The sequence below is a fragment of the Danio aesculapii genome, chromosome 21 (assembly GCF_903798145.1).
Source record: "Danio aesculapii chromosome 21, fDanAes4.1, whole genome shotgun sequence".
NCBI classification, from domain to species: Eukaryota; Metazoa; Chordata; class Actinopteri; order Cypriniformes; family Danionidae; genus Danio; species Danio aesculapii.
The window spans coordinates 19,872,577-19,886,471 of record NC_079455.1 but is presented as its reverse complement, the minus strand read 5'-3'; the positions used below and the strand labels follow the sequence as shown (position 1 = coordinate 19,886,471).

General features: G+C 35.1%; 2 protein-coding genes across 2 annotated transcripts in view; one reads left to right on the top strand and one right to left on the bottom strand.

Moving 5' to 3' along the window:
- The window catches only part of caln2 (calneuron 2), a 72,601-nt gene extending 70,424 nt beyond the window's left edge, over positions 1 to 2,177 (top strand). Inside the window, exon 6 of the mRNA XM_056446925.1 lies at positions 706 to 2,177. Within this exon, the coding sequence (XP_056302900.1) occupies positions 706 to 833 (128 nt within the window). The 3' untranslated portion in view covers positions 834 to 2,177. The remainder of the gene's footprint in view (positions 1 to 705) is intronic.
- A 5,215-nt stretch (positions 2,178 to 7,392) lies between these two features.
- On the bottom strand, positions 7,393 to 13,432 carry sdf2 (stromal cell-derived factor 2). Its single transcript, XM_056446213.1, has 3 exons — positions 13,202 to 13,432; positions 11,405 to 11,601; positions 7,393 to 9,264 (listed from the first exon to the last, which is right to left on the bottom strand). The coding sequence occupies exons 1-3, from the start codon at positions 13,374 to 13,376 to the stop codon at positions 8,968 to 8,970; spliced, it is 669 nt and encodes a 222-aa protein (XP_056302188.1). The 5' UTR covers positions 13,377 to 13,432; the 3' UTR covers positions 7,393 to 8,967.
- Between the last annotated feature and the right edge of the window lie 463 nt (positions 13,433 to 13,895).

The following is a 13,895-nucleotide window of genomic DNA, read 5'->3' as shown; positions in this document are numbered from 1 at the left end:
TTTAAGGTCTGTTTTCTTTAAAAATCAGCTATCTTTACTGGCTGAGTGATATCAGATATAAAGTGGGTCTCAGATTGTACAAGAAGCACTGCATTAAATAACATTTCCCCTGCTATGTCTTTATAATATGAACATTTATTTTACCCCAGTATATTCAATGGAGCTTCTGCGCTAGCCTGTAGATTCTGACAGGCGCGTGTGAGTAAACGGCTTTTTGTCTCGTTTTACGCTTGAGCAACTAAATGAAGCCAAAGTCTATTTAACAGATTGTATTTTAATCACATTACAACATCGATGCTGTAAAAGGAGCCGTATAAAATGGAAAAAAACTCACAATAACAGCTCACCCGAAGTTTATCAGTATGGGAACAACACTAGCTCGGCATATACCATATAGAATATGCCGGCTAGAGAAAAAAGATGAATAAAATGTAACAATTTCATGCCCCAAAATCCAATTAGTGTCGAAATCTTTTAAAATGCAGCTTTACAGCCTCACACTGCACCCTTAAACAGTTTCACGCCAATACTTAATGCTATTTTTGTGTGTGTGTGTGTGTGTGCGATCATTACTGTGTCGAGTCCTGTGAGGCAGCTCAGCGTTTTGTTTCATTATTATGCATATTCAAAGCCTCATTATGCACAGAGATCAACAGCATTGTTGGGATGGCTTACGCTCATTGTGTGCTGTCATCTTTCATATAGTGCATTCGAAAAAGAAGAACCGGCAGACGTGTGTGCGCAAGAGCCTCATCTGCGCTTTCGCAATGGCCTTCATCATCAGCGTCATGCTCATCGCAGCCAATCAGATGCTGCGGAATGGCATGGAGTAGCTCCGCCCACTGTGAACACAGGTTAATCTGACCTCTGCTTAAAAAAAAACGAAACAAAAACAAACAAACATGCATCGCTTTCTTTTCATTTGAAGAGCCCAGGATGTGAATCACTCTTTTATATTTATTACGGCGACTGTGATTGTGACAGACTCTGAAACAGCAGAGAGGAATGTCCTCCATCATCGGCCTGACAGGGACATGCAAGGGCTCCTCGCTGGATACCATTTAATGCAATAACATCCTGTGTCCCTCTGCACTGCCGCGTGTTTTTTCTCATCCGCTGTCTTTCAAAGGAGACGACTTTGTACTTTATCTCACTCCAGGCCTTGCCACATGGGAACGATGAGGAGAGATTGGCAGCCTGTCCAACTGAGCCACCGCAGGATGTCTGGCATCAAGAGCATGTGCATGTTCATCTCAAATATGCTGTCCATTTTGTTCTGTGTTGAAGATTGGTTATTGGATTTATTGAAGATGTTGTTTGATTGTTGGGTGTTTTTTTGGAGAAAAGCATACTGTCATGCTTTTATAGTGTTTGGTATGCAAAGAAAGTCCCTGTTGGCAAGATATGGAGGATACAACCATTATGGAATAGACTAGCAGTTTTCAATCCTGGTCATCGTGACCCCCTGCTCTGCACATTTTGTTTCGCTTACCGCTTCAGAGGTTAGTAAATGGCCTGCAAAGTGGACATCAGAGGATATTCTATCATGATAACAGTTTGAAAGAAGGGTGTTCAATTCAAAGGGTATTAAAGTTCAAACAAAAATGAATATTATGGATTAGGGAGGGGCCGAGCTGGAGTCTCTCTCTGGTCCCCTGGACTCTGGTGGTTGTGGAAATTCTAAACTGAACCAAAAACAAACAATTAGGATTGACTCAAGATTGGCATTGAAAATTGGGCCAAAGTGCTTCAACCGGCAGAACCTGGGAAATAAAATGAAGTGAAATACAATAAAATGAAATAAAATGATGCTGTTCTAAGCCCCCGTGACCATCATTCATTTTCGGAAGACTAATTAATATATTTTAGAATAGATGAAATCCAGGAGCTCCCTCGTTTTTCATAGACAGCAGCAGTCCAGACTCATTCAAAGTCCAGAATTTTTCAAGACTGTTTCAAAATAAACAGTCCATGTGTCTTCAGTTATTAAATTAGGACATTATAAAACATTTCGTGTGCACATACAACAGTTTTTTTCTCCTCAGTGTCAGTATAGGGTGATTCTCTTCAGATGCTTGCGCACTATTCAAAACTAAGTACACTGAAAAAAATTATTCAAAGATGATTCCTTGGATTTACTCAATTTTTTTTATGTTAAGTGGTTGTAAACAACTTATTTGGGCTGAATTTAAACAAACAAATCAAGTTGAACAATGTTAAATTTAATTAGTTTGTTTAAATTCAACACAAATAAATTGTTTGCAACAGTTTTGCATGCAACACTTTTTGCAAATCCAAGGTATACGTCAGCAGCGCAACATGCATAAAGAGCACAGCATTCTCAAGAAAGTGTGCTCAGTGTTGCCAACTATTTTCAACGATTACGTCATATGTCAATTTGCATATTACTGACGTCATCGTGTTCAACTATTACTGTTTGTTTAACAGCCTCTGGTTAGTAAAGGGGTATTTATATTTGCACTACGCTATGTAACTAAATTTACTGCTGTTTGAATAGAGTATATCAGTATAGATGTGTAGTGAATTTGCAGTAATTTCTCAGACAAAATAAACTAGGGCAAGTTCCAAAACTGTCAATAAAACCTCTCTGATTGTGAAGAAAATAGTAAATGGTCAAATTAAATTGTTAAAATTTAAAACAAAGGATAAGCTGATTGGTTTAACTGTACAATGGAAATACCTCAAACTCGCAGTGCCAAATCATTCTCACGCTGCAGGTATGAGAGACTGCTGTACGAGGACTGGGGTGACTGTGAGTGCTCTGAGGTGAGGGAGGGGCCGACGGCATTACCCACAGTAGGAACGGTACAATATGTACACATGAGAGTCTATAAAAATCTCCAGTAACACCGAAAAAAATCGCTAGATTTCTTGCTAGTTGCTTTTTTGAAAATTTTTCTTTAGGGGGTCTGAAAACTTGCTAAATATAGTGACTTAGTATAATATAGTATAGTATAATATAATATAGTTACTAAGTTGGCAACACTGAGTGTGTCCTATACTGACACGGAGGACATGAAAATGAAAATAGCTTGATTATATTTCGATTGAACCACTGCTGTCTGTGGGGAATGACGGAGCTCTATGATTTCAAAATATCTTAAGTTGTGTTCTGAAGATGAACAAATGTCACAGAGGTCTGAGAGAAAAAGTGAAGTGAGCCTTGTCAAGTATGGTTTTACCAGACGACATGAGGGTGAGTAATTGTTAACAAAAATGGGAGAAAATTTATGCAAATCTCATGATTACGCTTGAATATCCCTGCTCACTTCTGTTATAAGTTTTGTTTTAGGATGATGCAAACAGTGTAGTGCAGTCTAAATCAGGTGTGCTAAACAGGAGACATGTAAAATGTGCAGAGCTGGAGGTCGCGAGGATCAGAACTGAAAACCACTGGATTATTGAAATTGTGCCAGACCACTTTTTCAGGTTCTGGAACTTTTCCCCCATTCATTTTTCTTCTAGGGAAAGTCTTTGGTCAAGCATTAAAAGGCATGGACCAAATTAACCAGAACATTTAATCGCAACATTAAAAGTTTGATTTGAAGCACAAAGGTACAAGTCTTGACATTTTTAATGAGGGAAAGCACTACAATTCTTTGCAGCACTAACTGCAAATTGCACCCACTGAATAATTTAAAATGACAAAGAAATATAAAACTATTAATATAAAGTTGGTGGTTGTATCTATAGACACTATATATTTCACATGTTTACACAGTAGTAGCATCTGGACACTACCTTCATTACTTTAAGATTTGCAGTGCTTCAAGGGAGTGGATGGAACAAAAAATGGGATTTTATGTACAACATTATGGGCAATGTTTTTTTTTTCAATTTCTGCTATTATTGTTTTGAATGAATGTAAGCAGATCTAAAGCTTATGCAATCGATTAACATCTTCAGAGCTCAACAGATCTGTCTGTAAAGGTTTTTCAGTTAGTGTTTCCTATAGAGAAAACCAAGGGGTTTTATTTCCAGAACCTGAACACTTTGTGCTCTGTACTGTATCCCACAATGCATCATCACCTTTCAGGTTTGAAGAATGAACCAGCTGTTTTTTTATCTCCTACTCTGATCAACTGTCAATACTAACTAATTTATTTTTCTTAAACATTGGAATAAATGGTAAACATATTAAAGTACTTTACATTAGCATAGAGAGAGAGAGAGAGAGAGATAGAGAAAGAGAGAGAAAGGGAGGGTCATGAAGCCATAAACCTATTTCAAAATCATTTAAGAACAAAAATGTTTGTAAGGAAACCAAAAACATGAATGGAAATTAAAGTTTCATGTATAATGTTACTGTCTGGCAGTTAGCTGAACTAAACTTTTTCAAATAATGACAACAACAACAACAACAACTAAAATAACGAACTCAAGTATTTGCTTAGACATGACAAGGAATTTCTTGAAAATAAACGAATACTTTAATTCAGCACAGATGCATTAAATTTATTCATAAACAAAATCATAAACAAAAGATTACAAAATATGTCTATTGCAAATAAATGTTCTATCGAATGTTCTATACAAATCTTGAACAAACATTTATCCTGTTTTTTCTCTGCATTAAGACATCTATTTGTAATATTAATTATTAAATTTATATTATTTCTAAAGGTGTATGTGATGCTAAAATCTGAATGAAAAATTCCAAAATAAGTGAAATTTTAACCTGAAATGTTATTTTAAATTATGAAAATCATCCCACCGACCCCAGGTGTTTTAGTAATTACAAACCCAGTGTGAAGCATACTCGTATCTCATTGTTTGCTATACATATTGCTATAACAGATTCCATATTCTGCAAAGCAAGTGGGATGAACTCAATTCCACAAAACTCCGTTTTGTCCACTAGAGCTAAACCGAGTTCTGTCACTTTATATTGAAACCTTAAAATATTTACATCATTCATTACCTAATAATCTCTCAAAAAACAGAGAGTATAATAACTATCTTTGTTTTTAAATATAGTATCAAAGTCTTCTCGACATCTGCATATATTGTCCGGTCAAAATATATGACATTGAACTTCTGCGGAAGTGTCTATGCGACATAGTTTGGACTTTTTGGTCCATTTTTAAGTTTTAATTCACTCTCAGGCTCAGAGTCAGTGAATGCAACATAAATTGCTCTGAATCAACCAGAAGCAAACTGGTCAGTCTTTAAATACAGCACTTTTTCTTTCTTTTACAGTCTGCGTGCAATGTTAAATATTTGTCTACCTGTTTGTCTATATATTTATACTGTATCTGCACATACATTAGTCCCTGTTCCCTGTGTACTTGTAATACTCACAGCCGTATGTCACAATCCCCTGTATATTGCATGTGTATTTATGCATATAGTACCACACTTATTGCACTGTCTGTTTGAATGTGTCATGTTTGCATGTTCAGAACACTAACGCAGTGCTTTTCCAAGGCCTGTACCGCTTGCAGGCATTTGCTGAAAGCATCGGTCTAAATGTCTGAACTCCCCTTGTTTCCTTTCCTGTGAGCAAATCTTATCTGAAACCGTACCAGCATTCAGTGCCAAAATACACAGCAGAGGAAAAGCGGATTATTACTGGACAAAGATCCTGTCAGTTTTCCAGAAAGTCACAGAATGTCAGAGAACGGCTTGATTGAGGACTGGTGCTTTTTAACAATTTTGTCAGTCTGTGCTTCGGAAACTTCCAGATCAATGTCGCCATCTTGTGGGCTCCGCTGAAGATTTGAGGTAAAAATAATAATTGTTTGGTGAAGACGGAGCGTTTCTTTTAGCCTTGCGATTATGACAAGCCATTTTGATTTTCATTCATTTGCAGGATATGAATTCTTGATACATACAATTACATTTTTACTTATTAAAATGCTAATTATTGATATTAGGAATCAGATTTCTACACACAGGAATCAAATTCTTGATATTCGCTGCTGAATTCACTTGTTGATGTCAAGAATTGATATCTGGCTAGTTGAAATTCCAATTTGACATATCATAAACATAATTCCTATATGTAAAAACCCTCATTTAAGATATCATTATGACATTTAGCGGTTATTAGACAACTATATTCTTTATAGCAATAATTTAATTGCTACTATTTTATTAGTATGACCCTGCTGAAAAAACAGCATATGCTGGTAATGTATGATACTGGTATGCTGGTCTTGTTGGTTTCAATGCTGGTTTTACTGGTCTTAATGCTAGTCAGCATTGAGTCCAGCACTGAAACCAGCAAGACCAACGTCGAGACCAGCAAAACCAGCATTGAAACCAGCAAGACCAGCATCAAAACATACATTACCAGCATTTTTTTACTGTTTTTTTCAGCAGGGTTGCCATTATAACTAGTAAGAAAGCCCAATAACTGAATTTACTCTCCTAATTACTAATATCAGAATCAGTGTTGTACATTGAAATAATTCCTCACAATACATTTCTTGATGTGAAACGTCAATTTTTGGAAGGATGTCATTATTGATATCAAGAATTATGAGATTTATCTAGTGAAATATGAATATTTGATAATAAAATTTAATCCTGCGAATAAATAAAAGTCAAGACAGCCTGCCATATTGTGACAAAAACGTTCCAAAAAAGGAGACGAGAGTGGAATTCAGTGTAAATTCCATATATATCAAGTTAAAGTGTTAAACCTTGTTATTTGATTTTATTTATAAACATGTTTACTAGCCGTTCTTCTATGTATACCCTTGCTTGTTGCCATCTTGTTGTTAGAATCTACAATCTTTCTCTAGTTTATGGGCATTTTGGAAAATATATACAAAAAATTAGTTTTATTTGCTACTGTATTTTATATTTTGTTGATTAATAATTTTTATGTTTTATATTAGTTTGTAATCTCACAAAAAAAAGGTTGATGGGTTTATTCTTTCATTTACTCTCAATCCAGATCCTAATCACATCTGAATCTGACAGCATGCCAAATAAAGTTTTATATGTATGTATTTTTATGGAATATATCAAAAAGGAGGACCATTATTATGCAAAATAATATACTGCATGCAGGATGTGGATTGACAGTCAGATTACAGCAATATGGTTTCTAAACAGAAATGTATCATTATATGTAAAGTATATGAAGAAATAAATGAAAATTATTTATTGAACATGACAATAAACATCTCTTTGCGTTTAATGGATTTAAAGATATTTTGGTAAAAACAGGTAGCCATTGACTTCCATCATATTTTAAAGAATGATGAAAACAGGTAGCCATTGACTTCATCATATTTGTGGTTGTTAATGACTACCACTTTCCAACATTCTTCAAAATATCTTCTTTTGTGTTCAACAGGAAAACATCACAAATGTTCAGAACCATTAGTGGGTGAATAAATAATGGGGAAGTTTTAACAGTTTAATTGAACCATCCCTTTATTCATTTGTTTCTCTCTATATATAATATAAAGCACCACAAAAATGAAGCCAGTTTTGATCTCTTTAATTTATAGCATCTACAAAACAGCATCTTTTTCTCAAATCATCAACAAACACTGGCATATTTCAACACAAATACTGTTTTTGAAGGCATGAAGTAGATTGTGATACGTTGAGGTAATCAGTTTGATGCGCAATACTTCCACATTCATTTTTAATAATGTCTTTTTCTTGTCAGTTCTACAGCTGTGACCACAAACATATCAACATAAAATATGTTACAGGTCACTTCTAGCATTCATTGTGTTTAAATAACTCAATTTAGACAGGAATTTTAATCAAGGTAAACAAATGAAGATTTAAAAGGCACTTGTTTTAATTTCGACCAAAATAATCAGTTTTAGTGACACTTTAAAAATGACGTCGACTCAATATATATTGCCTCATTAAGAGAAACACTCATCCAACAGAGTGTTACTAGGTATGACATTAATCACCATAATGAAATCATGGTATCTATTAGAAAAATATCCTAAAATATCTTCACGTAACTGCAAGTCTCTTAGTGAGATTACTGCTAATACTGTCGCAGTATAATATAGCACTGCTGTTATAATGACTTCACTCTGAGGTCAGCATTAAACAGTTCAAGTCAATTAAAGACTGCTCAATGTGTGATTCAATTACACTTGAAAGTGTGTGGTGTGGTGCAGTTTTATGAATTTCAAATTTGTTGTTGCTGTTATTTTTTTAATTATTTATGACTTATAAGTTGTGATCAGATGTTTGCCCATTATATATTCTGAAAACACTGATGTTACAGGTTATTAATTTGCTCAAAACACCAACATTAATGTCTAATATGTGAAATTCTGATATTTTGTTTGTGATGCTTCTTTATTGCTCGTTTATTTAATTTTCTTTTAGTAACTTTAACATTTTCTGCCTTTGTTGTTTAAATGGATGAACGGCTTGAATTTCGGTTTCCTTTATTATACACTAAATTTAAAACATTTAATGCTAGTCAGATTTTCTTCATGATTTTAACACTGTAAAAAAAATTATGTTGCTTTAACTTATTTTAAAAAGTTAATCAGGTTTCAACTACATTTTTTAAATTATACAAAGTTAAGCTTAACATTTTTAGTCAGTTTGATTGATGCAAGTTGAGATGACTAGCAAAGGTCATTCGATTCAACTAAAAAAGTTAAGTCAGCTAGATTTTTTACAGTGAATGTAATATTACAGTAATATTACAATTTAAAATAGCTGCTTTATGTATTCATGTATTTTAAAAGAACTTAATTTGATTGATATAGCAGTCTTACAATTGTATGTGTCCTTGATAAAAAAAAACTGACCTCAAATGTTTGAAAAGTAGTGTATGCTGTGCAATTTAAAACCGTATGCTTCAAGTGTTAAAAATGAGCATGAGGCACAAAGTGATTATGAAACTGTCATTTACAACAGCTCCAGGCTCCTCATCAGGACCGGTAGGTAAAGAAATAACAACACCTCAATAAAATCAAGAATCCATCCAGCTCAAGTGTTTCTCTAGAACTCGCTGTGTAATGGACTGTGGAAATCTCTTGATCCGGCCTCACTGGGTTTGATGAAGATGCCCTCCATTGTCCTCCAGTAGCTGTGTGAGCTGCTGACCATCATGCCGTGCACCTCTCTCTGGCCGTGGATAGGTCTGCCGTACTGCTCGCCTGTCACAGACAGCAGAGCCTCGGTGGCCGTGTGCTGGAAGCGGACAGACTCGTCCCGCTGCCAGATGGAGCCTGCGCACAGGACCGTCCACTCGTCCAGATGATCACCCTCACCGTTCTCACCAAAGGCACTGACCTCCTAAATGACAAGAGCTTTGAGTAAACAGGTATACCGTGACATTTAACATTAAACTCTTCAAGTGCACTGATGATTATACTTCTCTTTCATTTAGTGTGTAAATGAAGTTGTTTGCAATGTAAAATGTGTCGCAGAGCTATGGACCCTTTTGCAAGACAGTTATGACACATTTAACAGTCATCAGCATCTTAAATCCTTGAAAGTTTTTAATATTTAGATTTTTAAGGGTGGGGTGGGGTGGGGGGGATCCTTTTTTCTGGCCTGCATATGGAAATCCACTTTGCACGCACTCCCAAAACAGTTTCTATGCTAAAATGTTTTTGGTAACAGTTTAGTTGAAAGAGCGTTCATCAGAATGTCAAGAGACCATTTAGGGCTGCATGATATTGGAAAAATCTAACATTGCAATATTTTTTTTTATTCTGCAATATACAGATGAAGTCAGAATTATTAGCCCCTCCGAATTATTAGACTCCCCCCCCCCCCCCCCCCCCCCCCCCCCCTGTTTATTTTTTCCCCAATGTCTGTTTAACGGAGAGATTTTTTTAACGCATTTCTAAACATAATAGTTTTAATAACTCAGCTCTAATAACTGATTTATCTTATCTTTGCCATGATAACAGTAAATAATATTTGACTAGATATTTTTTCAAGACACTTCTATACAGCTTAAAGTGGCTTAACTAGGTTAATTAGGTTAACTAGGCAGGTTAGGGTAATTAGGCAAGTTATTGTACATCAATGGTTTGTGTAGACTATCAAAAAAATATAGTTTAAAGGGGCTAATAATTTTGACCTTAAAATGGTTTTTAAAAAAAATAAAAACTGCTTTTATTCAAGCCGAAATAAAACAAAAAAGACTTTCTCCAGAAGAACAAATATTATCAAACATACTGTGAAAATGTCCTTGCTCTGTTAAACATCATTTGAATAATAAGTCAAAGGGGGGCTAATAATTGACTTCAACTGTATTTTGAGATATGAATACAATTTCACTGGATGAGTTGAATAGCTATTTGGAAAGAATGTATAATTTTAGATTGATTGGGATGATTCTGTAGGGGAGTGAATCATGCTTGAATTATAATAAACCATCTACAAGCACAGATAAATTCAATAAAGATAAAGATATTAATTAAATAAACAGCATTTAAATATTCTTTCTGAGGAGTTAAACTGTATTCAGGTATACAGTAATTGAATAATCAAATGTAAAATGATACAACAGACTTTGTTATATATAAAAAATTCAATATAACTAATTGTTGTTAAAATGTCAAAGGTACAAACAGTAGTTTCTTATGCCTGAATACTTTTAAAACCGTCACAGTCACAGGCCTCAAAAAACACTTGTGAAATGATATATTATATTCGCGATGCGACTATTATGAAGGATCACATTGTAGTATCGATGCTAAAACAATATATTGTGCAGCCCAAGTTATACAGTTATAACCATGATATGACAAATCATGAATATGAATGTGACTTCATGCATGCTTATGGCAACTGTCATTAGTTGTCATTCACTCAGTTATGACATTTCAGTTTGTCATTTCAAATATGTTAATTAAATTTCCATCACTGTAGTTGAGGTCAAGAAATTTTTAATGACACTTTAAAAAAATATTTGACAGAGTATTAACATTATTTATTCACGATACAATTATAAAGGCCTTATAGCAATCATGTTTATGACTGACTAATGAGAAGTTATGTAATGCAAGTCATAAAGACAAAGAAAGTTTGTGATTTATTTCTGTAGATTTATTTGTGCGACTGGAGATATTAGGGGCAGCACGGTGGCGCAGTGGGTAGCGCTGTTGCCTCACAGCAAGAAGGTCGCTGGTTCGAGCCCCGGCTGTGTCAGTTGTCATTTCTGTGTGTTGCATGTGTTCGCATGAGGTGCTCTGATTTCCCCCACAAGTCTAGAGACATGCGCTAAAGCGTAATTGGGTAAGCTAAATTGTCTGTAGTGTGTGTATGTGTGTATGTCTTGGTCTTCCAGGTTGGAGGTTGAGCATTGGGGCCTCGTAAAAATTAGATGTTACGAAACACCAACATGGTGCAGCTAAACATCAACTTCGATTGGATCAAGTAAGTAAGTAAGTAAGTAAGTAAGTAATGGAGATATTAAAACCTGATTTGAAGAAAGCGGAGAGGTGAAGTAGTGGCTGTGTAGATTGCGGCCTGTGTTCACATGGGTCAGTCGGATGTTTTGTCCACAATGTACAGGAGTCCCTCGATGACATGCGTCGTCACTGGTGCCCCGAACACTCCAGTAACTGTTACTGTCCTCCACTGTGGTCACACCGGTCACTGACTGCTGACCACTACCTGCAATTACAAACTCATATTAATACCAGTGGTGTAAAGTAACAAATTACACATACTCAAATTACTGTAATTGAGTAGTTTTTCCTCAGGAATTGTAATTTACTAAGCAGTTTTATAAATTTGTACTTTTCCTTTCCCTCGAGTACATTTTTAGTGCAGTATCGATACTTTTACTCCACTACTTTCCTTCAACCTGCCATAAAGTCACTACTTTATTTTTTCTCTATGTTGATTGGCTAAAGTAGAAAAATCAGCCCTGCAATGCCTGTCCAATCAAAATCGCACATAGAAAGTAAATCCCATCATACTGAACAACCTCAAGACATGGGTGCTTTATAAATGCAGCAAACCTTTTGGAAGGATTAAAAATGTCCAAGATATACAAAACCTTTACCCACATCGACCCAGAGACTGTTTAGATGCATGTCACTGATGAGAAGATGAAGGGGATGCTTACTGTATGATGACCGAAATTACAAATAGTCTTAAACAATAACTAAATGCACTACATAGTTTTTACGTTTACACACACGTACACGTACACGCACAAATTGCAAGCAAAAGCATCAGCTTTTCACAGTGTAATACTCAATACTCTCGAATGCTTTTAAAAAGGCTACTTTTTACTCATACTTTGAGTAATATTTACAAGAGATACTTTAACTCTACTTGCACTACATTTTTGGCTATGAAATGTTTTTATTTTACTCGAGTATGATCTTTCAGTACTCCTTCCACCACTGATTATACATATATATTAATTGAAATGTAGCAAGGATGCATTAAGGTGATCAAAATTTGTATTTTACTTTATTAAAAATCACCTCTATCAGTGACTGTTATCTTATCAACTTATCTGTGACTGTATGTCTGTGTATTAATAAGCCAATTTCTGCTTTTTTATGTTGTCATTACCTGCCCAATAAAAAAATAAGTTATCGGCTAATAGAATATGGATTGCTTCAGAATTACAAACTGACAATGATTTTAAGAACAGAAGGATGTAGGCATTTTCATGCCGTTTTATCATTTTTTGCAGATATTTACTGTAATTGTTTGCAATTTTTTGCAACCAGGCACTGAAAAGGTCTTATCAAGATTTATATCTATTGGCCTGTATATTGGTAATCAATTTTTGAATATAAAGATTTGCTGGTTATAAGTATCAGCCTAACCTTCTATTTCACAAACATGCTGTTTGTATGTACGATTATTTGTATTAAGAAGCAAGAACATTAAAGCATCTTAAACACTGATAATATTTTTAAATATTTTGATCACCAAATGAGGATATCAGTAGTGTAATTTCTGAATGACCAGTATGACACTGAATCAATTAATGACTGTCAAAATTCACCATTGTCATCACAACTATTAAGAAACACAATATTGCTGTTTTACTGTATGTTGATAATAAAGACCCTTGGTAAGCAAATGCACCCAACCCCAAACAAAGTATAGGCTTTAAACACATTTACAAACTAATACTGTAGCAGTTAATATTTGAAGCTATGCATTTTTGCTAATACGTTGTATAACACATCAAACGGCTGTCATAGAGACTGGACGAGCAGCATTTATGAATGAGTCACTCACTCACCAGACCCATAGCGGACATCGTGAGAGTGTAATCTGACGTTGTGTTTCACGTTCACCAACTTCACCACCGACCCGCATGTTACAAAATCCATTTCACTGCAGAGAGACAATGTAAACATACATGACAATAACACTGTTAGAGGCAACTGTACCCGCAGAAACACCAAACTGTCCATGGCTTTTTTTCCTGAGCCCTACTGGGAAAAACTAATCTTTAAAAAACCCGAATGACGTCACACGAAGCGGGTGAGGAACCGAAGGAGAGCGCCAACTTCAGGTTTGGAGCTCTGCGTGAAGTAAACGCAGCACAGAGAAGGGAGGTTAATTATTTGACATTTATGCAAGATTTAATGCCATAACTTTGTGAATTTCTGTCTTTCTGCTTTGATATAATATATTAAGGCCTTGTGAAGGGCGAATTAAAACGTTTAAAGACACACCGCGAAACCCCGAATAACTCAGTTCAAGTTTATTTGTATTGCGCTTTTCATTATAACGTTAATTATTTTATAGCATACATTACAATCGAATAATGTTGCACTTATTAGCATTATTGGTTAAAACAAGCACATTGGTAAAATCCTTCACATTTGATAATCTTAGTTCATTTCATTAAAACGTTTACTTAAGAATATGCATTGTCCAAGTGTTAAAATCCTAAAAGTATTACTAAAAGTACTAAAAAAAAGTTAGTA